This window comes from Rhamphochromis longiceps, unplaced genomic scaffold (genome assembly GCF_057381845.1).
Source record: "Rhamphochromis longiceps isolate RC_006_pf unplaced genomic scaffold, R_longiceps_female_GT1.1 unmapped_scaffold_4, whole genome shotgun sequence".
In the NCBI taxonomy this organism is placed as follows: domain Eukaryota; kingdom Metazoa; phylum Chordata; class Actinopteri; order Cichliformes; family Cichlidae; genus Rhamphochromis; species Rhamphochromis longiceps.
In genome coordinates this window covers 1,567,572-1,585,955 of record NW_028187224.1, presented here as the reverse complement: position 1 = coordinate 1,585,955, position 18,384 = coordinate 1,567,572, and the positions used below count along the sequence as shown (strand labels likewise).

The 18,384-nt window shown below is 43.4% G+C and overlaps 3 protein-coding genes across 3 annotated transcripts in view; 1 reads left to right on the top strand and 2 right to left on the bottom strand.

The window, feature by feature from the left end:
- LOC146640636 (protein NLRC3-like) overlaps window positions 1–18,384 on the bottom strand; it is a 225,103-nt gene that overhangs the window by 103,320 nt on the left and 103,399 nt on the right. The window lies entirely within an intron of this gene.
- LOC146640640 (G2/M phase-specific E3 ubiquitin-protein ligase-like) lies at window positions 5,777–9,590 on the top strand. Its single transcript, XM_085399978.1, has 6 exons — window positions 5,777–6,036; window positions 6,218–6,528; window positions 6,639–6,814; window positions 7,169–7,341; window positions 7,524–7,738; window positions 9,331–9,590. The coding sequence occupies exons 1-6, from the start codon at window positions 5,840–5,842 to the stop codon at window positions 9,588–9,590; spliced, it is 1,332 nt and encodes a 443-aa protein (XP_085256104.1). The 5' UTR covers window positions 5,777–5,839.
- LOC146640639 (uncharacterized) lies at window positions 9,906–13,122 on the bottom strand. Its single transcript, XM_085400073.1, has 3 exons — window positions 12,800–13,122; window positions 10,293–10,815; window positions 9,906–9,929 (listed from the first exon to the last, which is right to left on the bottom strand). The coding sequence occupies exons 1-3, from the start codon at window positions 13,120–13,122 to the stop codon at window positions 9,906–9,908; spliced, it is 870 nt and encodes a 289-aa protein (XP_085256199.1).

The window sequence follows — 18,384 nt, the reverse complement described above, 5'->3', positions numbered from 1 at the left end:
CCGTGGGTGACTAAGGACATCAAAGCCCTCCTCAACAACAAGAAGAGGGCTTTCAGAGGGGGCAATAAAGAGGAGGTGAGGAAGATCCAGGTGTTACTAAAGGACAAGATCAGAGAGGCTAAGGACAATTACAGGAGGAAGCTGGAGTGGAAACTCCAGCAGAACAGCATGAGAGAGGTGTGGAGGGGCATGAAGACCATCACTGGATTCAGGCCAACCAACAGCAGGGGAGCTGAGGGAGGTGAGAATAGAGCCGACGAGTTGAATCTGTTTTTCAATAGATTCGACACCACAGTGTCTGCTCCCACCCCCACAACCTCACCTGCAGTCAGCCTGGAATCCAGAGCCACACCACTGTGCCAGCCTCTCTCTTCACATGTTGCCTCCTGTGAGATTCCTGACACCCCTCCCCCACCCATCACCTTCACTCAATACCAGGTTGAGATGCAAATGAGGAGACTTCACTCAGGCAAGTCTGCTGGACCAGACGGAGTGAGTCCCCTCGTCCTCAAGACCTGTGCCCCCAGCTGTGTGGAGTCTTTCATAAACTGTTTATGCTGAGTCTGAGTCTGCAGAGGGTCCCAGTGGAAGACATCATGCCTCATCCCTGTACCAAAGACGCCACGTCCCAGTGGCCCCCAGGATTACAGGCCCGTGGCACTGACCTCCCACATCATGAAGACCCTGGAAAGGCTCATCCTGGACCAGCTGCGACCCATAGTAAGACCACATCTGGATCCCCTTCAGTTCGCTTATAAGCCTCGTCTCGGAACTGAGGATGCCATCATCTACCTGCTCAATCGTGTCTACACCCATCTGGACCAGTCGGCGAGTTCTGTGAGGGTCATGTTTTTTGACTTTTCCAGTGCTTTCAACACCATCAGGCCGACCCTCCTGGGTGATAAGTTAGCAGCGATGCAGGTGGATGCTTCTCTGGTGTTCTGGATTGTTGATTACCTGACAGGAAGACCACAATATGTACGTCTCCCACAGTGTGTCTCTGACAAGGTGATCAGCAACACAGGGGCACCACAGGGGACAGTCCTCTCCCCCTTCCTCTTCACCCTCTACACCACAGACTTCAGCCACTGCACAGAGACCTGCCATCTTCAGAAGTTTTCTGATGACTCTGCAGTGGTTGGATGCATCAGCAGGGATGATGAGACAGAGTACCGGGCTGTGGTCGACTCCTTTGTCACGTGGTGTGAGCAGAATCATCTGCAGCTCAACGTGGCAAAGACCAAGGAACTGATCGTGGACTTCAGGAAGACCAGGAAACACTTGACCCCTGTTTCAATCCAGGGGGTCAGTGTTGACATTGTGGAGGACTATAAATACCTTGGAGTACACATTGACAATAAACTGGACTGGGCTAAAAACACCACAGCACTTTAAAGGAAGGGCCAGAGTCATCTCTATTTTTTGAGGCGACTGAGATCCTTCAACATATGCCAGAAAATGCTAAGGATTTTCTATGAGTCTGTTGTGGTCAGTGCGATCCTCTATGCTGTTGCATGCTGGGGGAGCAGGCTGAGGGTCGCAGATGCCAACAGACTCAATAAACTAATCCGTAAGGCCAGCAATGTTGTGGGGATGGAGCTGGACTCCCTCAAGGTGGTGTTGGAGAGGTGGATATGAGGTATGAGGTGCCGTAAGGGACATTATTACTGAAACGCTCTCACACACACTACTGAAATTTTAACTCTCACACACACACTACTGAAACGCTCTCACACACACTACTGAAATGCTCTCACACACACTACTGAAATTTTACCTCTCACACACACTACTGAAACGCTCTCACACACACTACTGAAAAGCTCTCACACACACTACTGAAACGCTCTCACACACACTACTGAAATTTTACCTCTCACACACACTACTGAAACGCTCTCACACACACTATTGTAAAGCTCTCACACACACTACTGAAAAGTGTGGACGGACTGCCACAGTCGTGGGGCAGCAACCTGTTGCAAGTACCAGTGTGGACGGACTGGATAGTCACTTAACATCCCTCTTTCCCTCATGTCAACGTAGCAGCTTGCCCATGCCAGCGACATCTACAGTCAGGAGCGAATGTGCACCTGCACCACGTTATCAAACTCGGCAATGCTTCGGCAGCTGGACATCAGGCACCAGAAGAAAAAGGTAGTTACAAAGTTTAATGAGTTTGTATTCACTTGCCTGAAATGGGGCCAGTCTGATATTTAAGAATATACTGCAGGGCTCGCAAAATCGCTAACCCGACATCCCGGGGCTAGCGATTTTTCCAGGGTACCAAAATCTATCTCTGCCCTGCCCGTCGGCCTATCATAGGAAGGAAAAATATATGTCAATGCTTTTGCATTCTTTCGGAAATGTAGCTGGGTAATTATGTCATTGGCATCGGTTAGCCACTGTCAATATGTGACATATTGAAATCGTGTTTGAATTTGCGCTTGTTTTTTGCTTTCACTTTGCAATCCCGCGAACTGTGTATAGAGAGCGACAGTACTGATTGGTGAGTGATGATAATTTGCGCACCAATTCCTCTGACATCGTCTTATCAATCGTTAGCTTACTATGCAAACATGGCAAGTGAAATCTCCCGCAGCAAGCTTAAACATGTGAGAGGTTGATCGCGCAGATCGCTGAGCGTTATGTGAGTCCGTGTGTAAAAGCAGCAGCATATATATTTTAGTTCTGCTGAGCCAAATAAGACAGGTCAGGGTGAAGAAGTGACAGCCAAAGAAAAGCTTACCACAAAACAGAAAAGTTAGGACAAATCAGACTATAAGGCAAAAGGAAAGTGCAGCCGTATGGTTTCATGGACAAAATCATTTCTGTGGCTCCAATATGACGAGCAAAATAACCAGGGCTGCACATAATTGTTCCGCAGGTGCGCATTCACTGTCAAAACAAAAGACGCGCACAAGATAAGAAGTTGCAATGCGTGTTTGCGTACATAGGATTTTCTGGAGGAGGACAGACATTTGTTTAGAACTCTTAAAGATGTCGAAGACACTCCTTTAAGCAATTACTTTGGTTTTCCTCCACCTCCAAAGAAATGTCAGAAGGAGTCCGAACCACAAAAGAAGCGCGTATTCTCGGAAAAGTATAAAAAAAAAAAAGCATATAAAATTAACCCTTATGTTTGCCTAACTACAACAATTTTGTCTATGAAAGCATTCTGTGTAGGGGTTTGGATAGTGTTCTGCTGTCTGCATCTCAGTATTATTAGTTATCAGTTGCTGTTGTTTATGGTATCTAATAGTTATATTTATATTTCAGAGTTATGGCCCAGCAGCATGACCATTACAACAAAGATGTTATACTACTTCCAACTCCATCATGGGGAGTAGTGTGCAAACAAGGTTCAAAATTATGGTTACACAAACATGGGCACATCCTCAGTGCTTTTGAATTCCAGAAGACCTGGGACAACCAAACTGTCGTGAAACACATCAAGGAAAGCTTTGGTGAACGCATTCCAGAGGATGTCAGGTAAAATACTATTGTTTATTGTTACTGTGTGTATTCATGTAATGACTTGTACTTAAAGATAATATACCAAAGTAAAGAAGTTTAAAATATTATTCATCATTATAAAAACATATGGACTATACCAGTAGAATTCAAAAGTCATAAGCATACACACAAACAGAACAGTATATAATAAAATATTTAACTAATATTTAAAATATTTAACTAATTAGCAATTGCTGTTCTCCCTATTTATTTTTTGTAGCCTCGAGTTTCTAATGGCTTGTGGCAATAAGCTGGTGTCTCCAAAGCTCCAAGATGGTCAGGAGCTCAATGGGATGCTGATCCTAAAGGTTTTTAAAACCAAAGCCCTCTGTGTAAGGCCATCAAGGACACTTTTAGTAAGTTCCTAAAAGAATGAAAAGTAATCATGATTTGGGAAAAAACCATGTCAACAATTGGGCTTCTACCAAAATAGAATATATTTATTTAAAACAAGTGTTTGGGAGCAATCAATATGGATATTTCTTATTTTAATCTTTTTAAGATAAGCTATAATAACTTGCTTTTGATATATGTTTTTGGTCTTTCTCTGTTGAAGAGTGAATCAGATGAAGACAAAGATCCTTCCCACATCAGCTCCAAATCAGCATTAAGCAGTTGTGCAACTGATAAGGACAGTGACAATGATTGTTTTAAAGTTGATAGTGTAACAAACCTTTTGGGTTATAGCACCACTAGGGGGGGAGTCTCCTAGGGGTGTGTGTGAGTATAGCGTGGCAGCCATTACATGCTGCTCGTGTTCTGTTCTCAGGATAGACCTCACCGTTGTAACGGCCTGGCAGCGGCGACTACCGATCCCCGCCCATGTATGTACGGACAGTGTAGAGCCGTGGAGACCTGGCTTGTATGGTCTTATGTTGCTGACAAGGAATAAAGGTCTGTTGTTTAATTTAACTGACTGGCTCCGTGTTATCCGGCTAACCTCCACACCACATGCCCGCCGGACCGGCTAGCCGCTCCTTCCTCGCCAGACTGCTGTTACAAAGTGGCGCCCGAACAGGGACCCTCCAGGTTACTCAGAAGCTTGGGGAGGTCAACTACAGATTAGCCAAGATTGACACTGGTGAAGACGCAGGAGTCTTCCACGTCGTGAACGTTCAGCCATTTTACTCCTGGGACTCCACATCTCCTTCAGGGCACCGGACTTCGGCCCAGGAGAGCCTGGATGAGACTGAAACGGGGGAACAGCCCTCATTCCCGAGTTCAGGGGATATCGAAGCAGGCGGGCACCCCGCCGAGGGCGCCTCTGAGTCGCCACCGGCCGAGGGGGAACACTATCATTTGAGACCCCGCCGGTGCCCCAGAATCACTGAGGGTTGGACTGCTACCAGGTGGACTAACCGTCATCATACGGACAGACTCAATGTTGACTGAGGGTTGGTTTCATACATGTACATGCTGTAATTGTTCTGTTCATAAGGGGTGATTACTTGTTCTGTTCCACTGAGCCCTCGTCATCGTGGCCCGTGAGAGCCTTTGTTTGGTTTTCGGTTGTACTGATTTGTGTGACCGGTTGTGTTGTATGTCTGACTGTTTCCCTTGTCTATGACCATCTCTGGAAGATGGATTGGCAGTAATACTGCATGTTCTGTATTGTTTGCTTCAAGCACTAATTTTGTTTATTGACTGTACCAATGCTTAAGGTAAGGATGTCTAACAATTCCTCCACAACCTGCTTAGTACCTAATGTAACTATGTATAGTGAAGAAGGGTAGCGGGAGGAGGGTCACCTGGGTCCGGCTGAGGACAGCCTGCGAATTGCCGGGGGGGTGATGTAACAAACCTTTTGGGTTATAGCACCACTAGGGGGGGAGTCTCCTAGGGGTGTGTGTGAGTATAGCGTGGCAGCCATTACATGCTGCTCGTGTTCTGTTCTCAGGATAGACCTCACCGTTGTAACGGCCTGGCAGCGGCGACTACCGATCCCCGCCCATGTATGTACGGACAGTGTAGAGCCGTGGAGACCTGGCTTGTATGGTCTTATGTTGCTGACAAGGAATAAAGGTCTGTTGTTTAATTTAACTGACTGGCTCCGTGTTATCCGGCTAACCTCCACACCACATGCCCGCCGGACCGGCTAGCCGCTCCTTCCTCGCCAGACTGCTGTTACAATAGTTCAAAAATCCAACAAGACATGAGCAGCCAAGTCACTACAAGGTTAAGAAGTCATGTTAAAGGTGATAACCCTGGCACTAGCAGTGATGAAGAAGATGATACTGGGACCAACTGTATTGGAAGGAGTGTTGGTAAAAAGCAACGAGCAAAGCAAGGAAGTGATGGGAACAGCATTTGTGATGAAGGCTACATGGCAAGAAGTGATGACAAACCTAGCACAAGCAGTCAAAGCAGAGATTTCAATGCAAGAAGTGAAGACATGCCTGCCATGAGCGTTAATGATGAAGATTATTCTTCATATTTAACTCTCGTGGGATCGCTTTCTGGCGATTCTTCAGATGATGAGGATTTAAATCAAGCTATAATTGCGAGCTTGGAGAATCAGATGTGAGTAACAAACATACAGAATTTGAGTTTGAGACATGATTATAGCTTTCCAGAATTGTCAAATCAATATAAAACTTTTAAGCTTTAAATCTCTATGATCAGTGTGACACATATTCTCAAATTCTGTAACATGACTACATGGCTGATATATTTTATTTTCTGTTTTATTTTCTTTTTTTAGTGCAGAAAAAGTCCCTGTTCAAGAGATACTGCTGGAACTATCAAGCAAAATTAGCACAAAACAGCAGTGCAAATTTAATATAAATCGCTCTGCTGTGTGGGAGGGAGCCTTGCGTGGTTTTCAAAGGCTATCTTATGATCCCAACTTGATGATCTGTGTGAAATTCTCAGATGATATGGGGAAAAATGAGGAAGGGGTTGATTTAGGTGGGCCGAGGAGGGAATTCTTGAGACTATTGATGGACACCATTGCCAGGTCAGCCATGTTTGAGGGGAAAGAAAACTGCAAGAACTTGGCTCTTGACAGTACTGGTAATTACCTATTTTTCTAAGATTAATACGGGAACTGTTTAACTGATATTTATTTTTACAGGCAACATTACTAACAATTTTGCTTTTCCTTTTATTCTGTTGCTTTGCAGCTCCCAGAGGGGACTGGTACTACATCTCTGGCAGAGCCATTGCAGTGAGCTTGGTACATGGTGGTCCACCACCTAACTTTCTGTCACCAACAGTATTTTCCCTTCTGGTTGGAAATTCAGCAAATCCAGCCCTGGAAGACATAGCTGACCTGGAACTCTTTGAAAAAGTCAAAAAGGTCTCTATATGTTTATTTTATAAATCTTATAGTGAATTGGAAATAGTTTGTGTTCCAGTTTTCTTTTGCAGGGAGTGTTTATCCGGATCAGTCTGGCCATTGCTGAATGCCAAGTTTTTATATGTTGCTGCTGTATTAAACTAAGACTCAGCAGATAAGGGTAGACAAAAGAGTATATTTTCTCATTTTTTTAAGCACATTGTAAACATATTAAAAAAATATGTGTAGTCATTTGACTTCCAATGTACGCTTGGGCATATTGTGATTGTGTAGACCACTGGTGGCTGGGTTCCTTCTAATAGGTTATAAGACTACTTCCATAACAAGCCCTTCCTCTGCTCTTTGTGATGCTAGATATCTCAAAGTACAACCCTTGAGGACCTTGAAAATTCAAAAGAACCTCTGCTTGATTACTTGGCCAATGCAGGATGCCTGAGGCCTATGCGTTCACTAAGAGACATGGATCTGCTGGTACATGACATTGTCATGTTTCAGGTCATCCACAGGGTTCAAGGTCCATTTCAAAGGTATTTGGGTATTCTGTGTTTTTCAGATTAATTAAAATGGTGATAAAAATCTTACCTATTAATCAAAATGGCCAGTTAATAACCTAGTATAATTGATTGTGCCAAATTGATAATATACAATTAACTTAGAAGCATGAAATTGCAGAATTATTGAATAAAATTTCTTTGTGCTGTTTATCCAGATTTTGTGAAGGTCTGAAAACTCTTGAGGTTCTTGATAAAATGAGGAGGCATCCAGACAGTTTTCGCCCTCTGTTCTGCTATGAGCCACATATGCTGACTGCTGACCAGGTGGATGATCTTTTCAACATTCATCTATCTCCAGAAGGGAGCAACAGAAGAGCTGCTGAGGAGATGGTTGTTACCTTCTGGAGAGACTATCTCCAAGATGCAGAAGGTAATTGTCACTTTAGTGCACAATAAATACACTCAACAAAAATATAAACGCAACACCTTTTTTTTTTGCTCCCATTCCCCATGGGATGGACATAGAGACCTAAAATTCACTCCAGATACACAATATAACCATCCCTCCCAAACAGTGGTCACAAATCAGTCCAAATGTGTGGTAGTGGGCACATCTGCCATATTGAGATAATCCATCCCACCTCACAGGTGTGCCACATCAGGATGCTGATCTGACATCATGAGTAGTGCACAGGCCACAGGCCACAATTGACAATCTGATAGACTCCATGTGTTGCACTGCATGAGGCAAATGGTGGTCACACCAGATACTGACCGGTTCTGGGTCCCCAGACCCCCAATAGCGCAAAAAACTGCACATTCCAGGGTGGCCTTTTGTTGTGGGCAGTCTGAGGTACACCTGTGCACTACTCATGATGTCAGATCAGCATCCTGATGTGGCACACCTGTGAGGTGGGATGGATTATCTCAATATAGCAGATGTGCCCACTACCACACATTTGGACTGATTTGTGACCACTGTTTGGGAGGGATGGTTATATTGTGTATCTGGAATGAATTTTAGGTCTCTACGTCCATCCCATGGGGAATGGGAGCAGTAACAAAGGTGTTGCGTTTATATTTTTGTTGAGTGTAGATGTAACGATTTATAGGTTAGCATTTCTGAAATCTTTATTTTAAATAACATACTCGTATAACAATAACACCACATTACCCTCTTGGTTGTAGTAACATTTTTACATAGTTCTTTGAGACTATTGAAAGATGAAAAGCATGCTCTATAGTCATTGCAATAATTGTCATGGTCCTGGGCCATGTGGGCCCAGTATTCTCAGTTTTTGTGTGTTTTGTATTTTGTTCCTTATTTAGGCCATGTTTCCTGAGTTGTCCTGTTGTGTTGTTCCCTAAGTGTTTTCCCTTCGTGACTCTTACCCCCTGTGTGCCCCTCTGTGTATTTATGAGCCCTCGTCTCTCTTTGTGTTTTATTCTGTTTTCCCCAGCCCATTATGTAAATGGCCTGGTAAATGGCCTGTATTTATATAGCGCTTTTCTATGTCTATGTTCTCCCTGTGCTCTCTCTCTCCTCCTGTCTGAACCCCCGTGTACTTCCTGTTTTACTTTGTGACTCTCGCGCCTGTATACGTCATGTTATGTTCACCCCGCCCTGTCTCGTTATGGTTATCTGTGCCAGCTTTGTTCCCCGTGTGTTCCCACTTCCCTCGTTAACCCTCTGTGTATTTCTGTCTGCGTCTCCCTCAGTTCGGTGTCGCGTTCTCCCTCATGCTGCGTGGATTTCCCTGTCTCTCTCCGAGTCTTAGTTTACTTTTCCCAGTTTAGTTTAGTATTTTCCTACGTTCTGCCTCTTCAGCAATAAAGCTGTTTGTTGAGTTCATCCCCGTGTCTGTGAGTTCTGCATTTTGGGTCCTCCTCCTGCCTGCCACACAGCGATCCATGACAATAATAGTCATTAAGATTCTTGCTTTAGATTAGTACTCACTGACAATTTATGTTGGCCAAATGAAATAACCTTTTAACACTTTTTTCCTTCTCTGTTTTATGCAGACGAAGAAGGACCTTCCAAATTACAGAAGATATTGGCCTTTGCAACTGGAGCAACTGCGGTGCCACCTATTGGCTTTTCCCCAGCACCCTCGATTGAGTTCATTCATAGAGGAGACGATGACTTCTCTTCTACACCAATTTTCCCTCTTGCCAACACGTGTGTTAACTGCATTAGGCTGCCACTGCATGTTTCATACCAGCTGCTCAAGGAGAAGTTTGATTTTGCATTAGGTAACACTTATGGCTTTGGCAGGGTATGAACACATTATGCTGGAGGAGTTTGCGTGTTTCTCTTTTGTATTGGTCTCTCTATTGATTCAAAGTGAGTATTGAGTATTAACTTGTTAAGGTTTTAATATTTCCAAATTTACCTGCCTCAGTAAAATTGATGTTTTAAGACATCAATTTGACAAGAAGTGATTGTTCTTCAGGATTCATACAGGTAGATACCAATTGTTTAACAGCACGTCAGAAGTTAATTTAGATTGTTGAGTTTGAATATACAAAATTTGTGTCACTTTACTCATTTCATGTGTATGTCCATCGGTTTTTGATTTGGTAGTCTTTGTGTCTGTTTATTCTTCTGCCTGTGTCAGTTTCTGTTTGACAACAGAGCTGTCATTTTATCATTTTAAAGAAAATGGTTTCAATATGTTAGTTTCGATCAGATATGTTTTCTGAAATGTTTGTTTTATATACATTTTTTTTTTATTTTTTGCAAAATATTTTATTTAATGTAGAAGGTGTAAAAGTGAAGAAAGCACATCTATTCCATGATTTCCATCATTTTCTAATGGATTCGCTTGTTGAATTATGTTCATTGCAGTCTCATTTATGTTGATGTCAATAGCTGGAATATTGACATTATTGTTTGTTTGAAGTTCTGGTAATGGCCCTTCTTCATCTATGCCATAATAGTTATCAACATGAAAAATGTCATTTATAAACGACTGGATTCCCACATTGTTTGTGACACCTGTATGCCACAGCTGAAGAGGGGTCTGTCCTCCTTGTGTAGAGAGACCATGGTTGTTCCACTGATTGACAAATTCTGTTAATGCTCTTTCAATCCTTGGCAAATAAACATAATGCAGACAAAAAAGATGTAGCTCATTCAGTGAATCCAACATACCCTGTTCTTCCATAAAGTTAAAGATATTTATAAAGTGTCTTGATACAACTCTGTTGAGTTCTGCCCAGAGTCTTTCAATTCTTTGGTTATGTACTGAAACACCTGTAATAACACTGCCTACTCCTCTTCTCTGTAACATAAAACGAGCAACCTGTATATTTTCCATACCATGATCACACCTGACCCTTAAGGGCAAACCAAAGTTTTGTATTCCTTCCAAAAATAATGACAAGACACTTGAGGCTCTGTTATTGGATAAGCAACGTAAGTATATGATAGTTCGGCTGAAGCCATCAACACAGCCATGCAGGACCAAGCGCCATCTAATCAACTTGTGGTTGCTGTCAAAATGCCTGTTGAGAGATCAGAAAGCATTACTACAGTTCCACATGTTTGTTGATATTATTTAGTAGTGAATTCCTGACCCTGTACTTAAACTAGAAACTAGAGGTTTCATGTTGTACATTTACTTCAACAACACCACACCTCCCTCTCTCTCTCTCTCTCTCTCTCTCTCTCTCTCTCTCTCTCTCTCACACACACACACACACACACGTGCTTGCACGTGCACACACATACACACAGTGGCATAAAATGTCTTTTTCCACACTACGTTTACCTGGCACAATCGATGCTAGAGATTAAAATTGTGATGTGAAATGAAGGATTAAACAGCTCAACAGTATATACATTAGACAACATCTAAATTGATGTACTATGAATCCCCCAAATATTTAACATACTTATATCAATTTCAGTTTTTTTGGTTATTGTTATTTTTTTATTATTATTATCTTATGCTGATCATACAGATTAATTTCAGTAATGTTTTGAATGAAGGACCTTTAATAATAATAATAATAATAATAATAATAATAATAATAAATTTTATTTGAGGGCGCCTTTCAGAAACCCAAGGACACCTTACAAAAAACACAATTAATAAAGGAACAATAGTCATAAAATACATAAAATAAGTTAAAATTACAAAACAGAGCGTGACAACAAATAAAATCAGCATTAAAGCGAATAAGCCAGTTTAAACAGATGTGTTTTGAGCTGTGTCTTGAATATAGAGAGGGAGTCAATATTTCTTGGTGCAGGAGGAAGAGAGTTCCAGAGCCGAGGAGCAGAGCGACTGAAAGCTCTGTTCCCCATAGTAATAAGGTGTGAGGACGGAACAGTAAGATGAATGGCAGATGATGATCTGAGAGGGCGGGAAACAGTGGTGATATGGAGTAGGTCACACAAATATGAAGGAGCAGATTTATGGATACACTTGTATGTAAGAAGTAAGATTTTAAAATTTATCCTGGCTTGTATGGGCAACCAGTGAAGCTGCTGAAGAACTGGGGTAATATGAGCACTTAACGGAGTGTAAGTTATGACCCAAGCTGCAGAATTTTGAAGAAGTTGAAGTTTATGAAGGGACTGTTTAGGGAGACCAAATAGGAGGGAATTACAGTAATCAATACGGGACGTAATAAGACTATGGACAAGGATGGCAGCAGCATGGGGAGTGAGGAAGGGACGGAGTCGGTGAATATTACGTAAATGGAAGTAAGCAGACCGTGTTATGTAATTAATGTGAGACTGGAATGAAAGAGTATTATCAAGTATGATACCCAGACTCTTAACCTGAGGGGAGGGAAGGGTGGGAGAATTTTCAACGTTAATGGAAAAGCTGTGGGATTTGGTTAAGATAGATGGTGTACCAACAAGTAAAACTTCGGTTTTATTACTGTTAAGTTTGAGGAAATTGGAGGAGAACCAAGATCTAATCTCAATAAGACAGTCTGAGAGGGAGGTAGGTGGGAGGGATGAATTGGGTTTAGAAGAAAGGTAGAGCTGGGTGTCATCAGCATAACAGTGAAAATTTATATTATATTTTCGGAATATATAACCAAGAGGAAGCATATAAATAATGAATAAAAGAGGCCCCAACACTGAACCCTGGGGCACACCAGCAGACACAGGACAGAGAGTTGAAGAATGGGATTTAAGTTGGATAAACTGAGTGCGGTCTGAGAGATAGGAGGTAAACCAGGTAAGTGGGGTATGACTAATACCGATGGAAGCTAACCGGTTCAGGAGAATATTGTGAGAAATGGTATCAAATGCTGCACTAAGATCAAGGAGGATGAGAATGGATAGGAGACCAGAATCAGCTGCCATCAGAAGGTCATTGGTAATTCTTAACAGAGCAGTTTCTGTGCTATGATTGGGGCGGAAACCAGATTGAAATTGTTCAATTTAATTTTGATTTTAATTTTGATGTATTGTGTTAATACTTTTAAACACAAGGCCTGATCATTTGTTTCAAACCAGTGAACTTACCATAAGTGGTTGGGGGCCTGAACACTATAGATCCTTCGCCTTATCGCATGATGACGTCTAAATGCACGTCCAATAGGATCCACTTCCTGTAGACTTTGTCTGACCCTCCAACGTTGAACTCTTAAGCCACGAGATCTCAGACTTCCAAGAATATATACTTCCCCTGCATTTGGAGTGTTCTGTAGGATATCTGTCACAAGGCCATTCAGTTCTTGATTTGAAATATCCACATAGCTTAATGGCTCAACTCCCAAAGTTTGTCTGTGTCTGTACAGAGTTCTTTGACTTATTCCAAAGCATGATGCAATTCTCTGCCATGTCATACCAATGGAAACAAAGTGAGAAATCTGTTCAGCAGATATAGTGTATCGTGGCCGACCTGGATGACCACTCAAGGTGGTTGGGGGTAACAATCTGTGGGTCACATAAGCAGATCTCTGTCTAGCATCATATTCATGTAGCAAGCTGCAAAAGCATCTATACAAGGATTGTAGTAGGTTGGTGGCAACCCTATTATTGGGATCATATCGAGATACAGCAGCAAGAAATTCTGATAGAGTTCGTGTATGATCATCTAGCTCTCTATAAAGCCACTCTTGTCTGATATTGTCCGAATTTTCATTTTGGAGCGCTCCAATACATTGCAGAGCACAAGTAAAAAAATCTTTCAACATCTTCTTCATTGGTTCTCACCTCAAACAACAAAGAATGTATGTAAAAAATGACACGGATCCGATTTAATTTCATTGTAGATGAGGTACTGTCAGACACAGTCTTTCCAGATTATACGGGCAGCTAGCATAGCCAGGATGCCCCGACTTGTTCCAATAGGCTACTACCCTACAGCAATGTTTGGATAGTCACTGATGAAGGCAAAAGATTTTTCAATTATACCTCTAACAGACTGTTGTAGACATCACCGTGGTGTTAGCTGTGCATTAATGTGTTATTTGTTTTTCCTCACCTTCCTGTGCAGCTAAAATACCTTCCTGTTCAATTGAAATCCTCTTGGTTTTCATTAGTGTGTGTGAGAGCGTTTCAGTAGTGTGTGTGAGAGCGTTTCAGTAGTGTGTGTGAGAGCATTTCAGTAGTGTGTGTGAGAGGTAAAATTTCAGTAGTGTGTATGAGAGCATTTCAGTAGTGTGTGTGAGAGCATTTCAGTAGTGTGTGAGAGCATTTCAGTAGTGTGTGTGAGAGCGTTTCAGTAGCGTGTGTGAGAGGTAAAATTTCAGTAGTGTGTGTGAGAGGTAAAATTTCAGTAGTGTGTATGAGAGCATTTCAGTAGTGTGTGTACCTACAGCATGTTCTTGAGCGATTAGAACATGCTGTAGGTATTACAAGTACTGCGCTGCAGTGGTTTGTATCATATCTATCTAATAGACTCCAATTTGTGCATGTAAATGGAGAGTCCTCTTCACACACTGAGGTTAATTATGGAGTTCCACAGGGTTCAGTGCTAGGACCAATTCTGTTTACATTATACATGCTTCCCTTAGGCAGTATCATTAGAAGACATAGCATACATTTTCACTGCTATGCAGATGACACCCAGCTCTATCTGTCCATGAAGCCAGATAACACACACCAATTAGTTAAACTGCAGGAATGTCTTAAAGACATAAAGACCTGGATGGCCGCTAACTTTCTGCTTCTTAATTCAGATAAAACTGAGGTTATTGTACTCGGCCCTGAAAATCTTAGAAATATGGTATCTAATCAGATTCTTACTCTGGATGGCATTACCTTGGCCTCCAGTAACGCGGTGAGGAACCTTGGAGTCATTTTTGACCAGGACATGTCCTTCAACGCACATATTAAACAAATATGTAAGACTGCTTTCTTCCATTTGCGCAACATCTCTAAAATTAGAAATATCCTGTCTCAGAGTGACGCTGAAAAACTAGTTCATGCATTTATTACTTCCAGGCTGGACGACTGTAATTCATTATTATCAGGATGTCCAAAAAACTCACTGAAAAGCCTTCAGCTAATCCAAAATGCTGCAGCAAGAGTCCTGACAGGGACTAGAAAGAGAGAGCATATTTCTCCTGTTTTGGCTTCCCTTCATTGGCTTCCTGTTAAATCCAGAATTGAATTCAAAATCCTGCTCCTCACATACAAGGTCTTAAATAATCAGGCCCCATCTTATCTTAATGACCTTGTAGTACCATATCACCCTATTAGAGCGCTCCGCTCTCGCTCTGCAGGCCTACTTGTTGTTCCTAGAGTATTTAAAAGTAGAATGGGAGGGAGAGCCTTCAGTTTTCAGGCCCCTCTTCTGTGGAACCAGCTTCCAGTTTGGATTCGGGAGACAGACACTATCTCTACTTTTAAGATTAGGCTTAAAACTTTCCTTTTTTCTAAAGCATATAGTTAGGGCTGGACCAGGTGACCCTGAATCCTCCCTTAGTTATGCTGCAATAGACGTAGGCTGCCGGGGGATTCCCATGATGCATTGAGTTTTTCCTTTCCAGTCACCTTTCTCACTCACTATGTATTAATAGACCTCTCTGCATTGAATCATATCTGTTATTAACCTCTGTCTCTCTTCCACAGCATGTCTTTATCCTGTCTTCCTTCTCTCACCCCAACCGGTCGCAGCAGATGGCCGCCCCTCCCTGAGCCTGGTTCTGCCAGAGGTTTCTTCCTGCTAAAAGGGAGTTTTTCCTTCCCACTGTCGCCAAAGTGCTTGCTCATAGGGGGTCATATGATTGTTGGGTTTTTCTCTGTATCTATGAAGCGCCTTGAGGCGACTTTTGTTGTGATTTGGCGCTATATAAATAAAATTGAATTGAATTGAATTGTGTGAGAGCGTTTCAGTAGTGTGTGTGAGAGGTAAAATTTCAGTAGTGTGTGTGAGAGCATTTCAATAGTGTGTGTGAGAGCGTTTCAGTAGTGTGTGTGAGAGGTAAAATTTCAGTAGTGTGTGTGAGAGCATTTCAATAGTGTGTGTGAGAGCGTTTCAGTAGTGTGTGTGAGAGGTAAAATTTCAGTAGTGTGTTTGAGAGCGTTTCAGTAGTGTGTGTGAGGTAAAATTTCAGTAGTGTGTGTGAGTGCGTTTCAGTAGTGTGTGTGAGAGGTAAAATTTCAGTAGTGTGTTTGAGAGCGTTTCTGTAGTGTGTGTGAGGTAAAATTTCAGTAGTGTGTGTGAGTGCGTTTCAGTAGTGTGTGTGAGAGCTTTTCAGTAGTGTGTGTGAGAGCGTTTCAGTAGTGTGTGTGAGAGGTAAAATTTCAGTAGTGTGTGTGAGAGCGTTTCAGTAATAATGTCCCTTACGGCACCTCATAGGTGGATGCTGTCCAAGATAAAGACAATGTTGGATAACACCTCCCACCCACTCCATGACATGTTGGTCAGTCACAGGAGCTCGTTCAGTGAGAGACTGAGATTACCGAAAAGCACCACTGAACGACACAGAAAATCTTTCCTGCCTGTGGCCATCTCCCTGTACAACGCATCCACTTAACACACTGGTTACTGCTACAACTACACATGTTTCTTTTCCAGCTATTTATTTATGAGTGACTTATGTATATATGTATGTATATGTATATATTGTACTATTCTTAGTTAGCATATTGTCTGTCTTGTCTTAATGTTGGTTTATAATGGAGCACTGTAACAAAAAATAATTTCCCCCAGGGATCAATAAAGTATTCTGATTCTGATTCTGATATATAATCCATACTAATGATGAAGGAACTGAGCTCACAGTCCATTGTTCATTCAGTGAACTACTCAGTTTATTTTGGGCCTCAGAAATGCTCACTTTGTTTGTAAATCACTTGTTGTCAGCAATAGACTTATTCTGCTGTGTGGACAGGAACACATGTGACATCACTTTGTCATGGTCCCCGTGCCTGCTCGGCTGGCCCTGTGTGGCTACATGTTATGTTTTGTCTTTTCTCTCTCTCCTCTCTCTCTGCTCGCTGCCTGGGCGGAGCTCATTGCGAGCTCCCGGCCTCCACCACCTGTAGGCAATCACCTGTGGCTCCTCACCTTGTTTGCTCCCGCTACTTAAGGCATTGACTGAGAGCACCTCGCCGCTGGACTATTGAGTAACGCTCGTCAGTGCTACTTCAGCCTCAGCCAGTTTTGAGCTCTGTCCGTGAACGTTCCGTGCTAACTCTTGTTCTCTGTATGCAGATTTCTCGTGCTTGGTTTGGAGACTCTGGACGCTTTTCCCGACCCCTCTCTGCACCCCTGGGAACCCTGGCCCCCTTCTCCTTCACCTGTATATAGTGCACCTGGAGTGTGTAAATAAACCTGTTTTTCTGAGATTTCAGTCTGCGCCGAGTCCTCCCTGCTCCTCCGTGACAGAATAGTCCAGCCACCATGGACTCAGCAGACTCTGCTTCCTCGGCCCCGGCCCCGATTACCTTGGAGGAGCTACTACACCGGCACGAGCAGATGTTAGTCCGGCTCAGTGGAGAGGTGGCTGCCTTGGCTCTGGCCGTCGCCCAACGAACACCACTAGAGGCGAGCCCCCCCCGAGGCGAGCCCCCTGGAGCGCCCAGCCTCTGCCTCATCTCCTCAGGTAACATCAGGCTTTGCTGCAAGCGCTGCTGCACCACCTCTCTCCTCTGTGTCTTTGGATAAGCTGTTGCCCACACCTGAGGCATTCACGGGGGAGCTGGGGAAGTGCGCGGGGTTTTTGATGCAGTGCGCTATGCATTTTCGCCAATTGCCACATGTCTTTTCTAGCGATGAGGTTAAGATCGCCTATTTCGTTCAGCTGTTACGTGACTGTGCTTTGACCTGGGCGCAGGCTCAACTTCAAGCAAACCCTGTAATTACGTATGCTGACTTCCTTTCCAAGTTCAAGGCTGTGTTTGATAAGGGCTCCAGCACAGAAGCCGCCGGTCACCGCTTACTCAACCTTAAACAAGGTAAGCGCAGTATGGCTGATTATTCTGTTGATTTTTGGACCCTGGCAGCGCAAACAAAGTGGGGGCAGGAGGCATTAAGGACCACGTTACTAAATAACATCAACGACGACCTAAAGGACGAATTAATGATGCGTGAACTCCCTCAATCTCTGGAGGCTGTTATGTCGCTGTGTATTCAGGTGGATGATCGGCTGCGTGCGCGCCGGAGCGTGCGGAGGCACGCACCGCGGGAGCCGCGGGCAACAAGAGACCCTTCCCCCGAGTCACGAGGAGCCCGTGAGTACAGCGGGGGCGAGGAAGGAGAGCAGCCGATGCAGATAGGACGCTCCCGCCTTTCACCCGCGGAACGTCAGCGTCGGTTCTCCGCTGGTGAGTGCCTGTATTGCGGCCGTAAGGGTCACTTTATCTCCACCTGCCCGGCTCTGGCAAAAGAGCGCGCCCCTACTTCAAGGGGCTACAGTGTTCACCAAACTCGATCTGAGAAACGCTTACCACCTAGTGAGGATTCGAAAGGGAGACGAGTGGAAGACGGCATTCAATACACATCTTGGTCATTTTGAGTATTTGGTAATGCCCTTCGGTCTGACAAACGCCCCTGCTGTTTTCCAAGCGCTAGTCAATGATGTCCTCAGGGATTTTATTAACCGCTGTGCTTTTGTATACCTTGATGACATTCTTGTTTTTTCAAAGACTGTGAA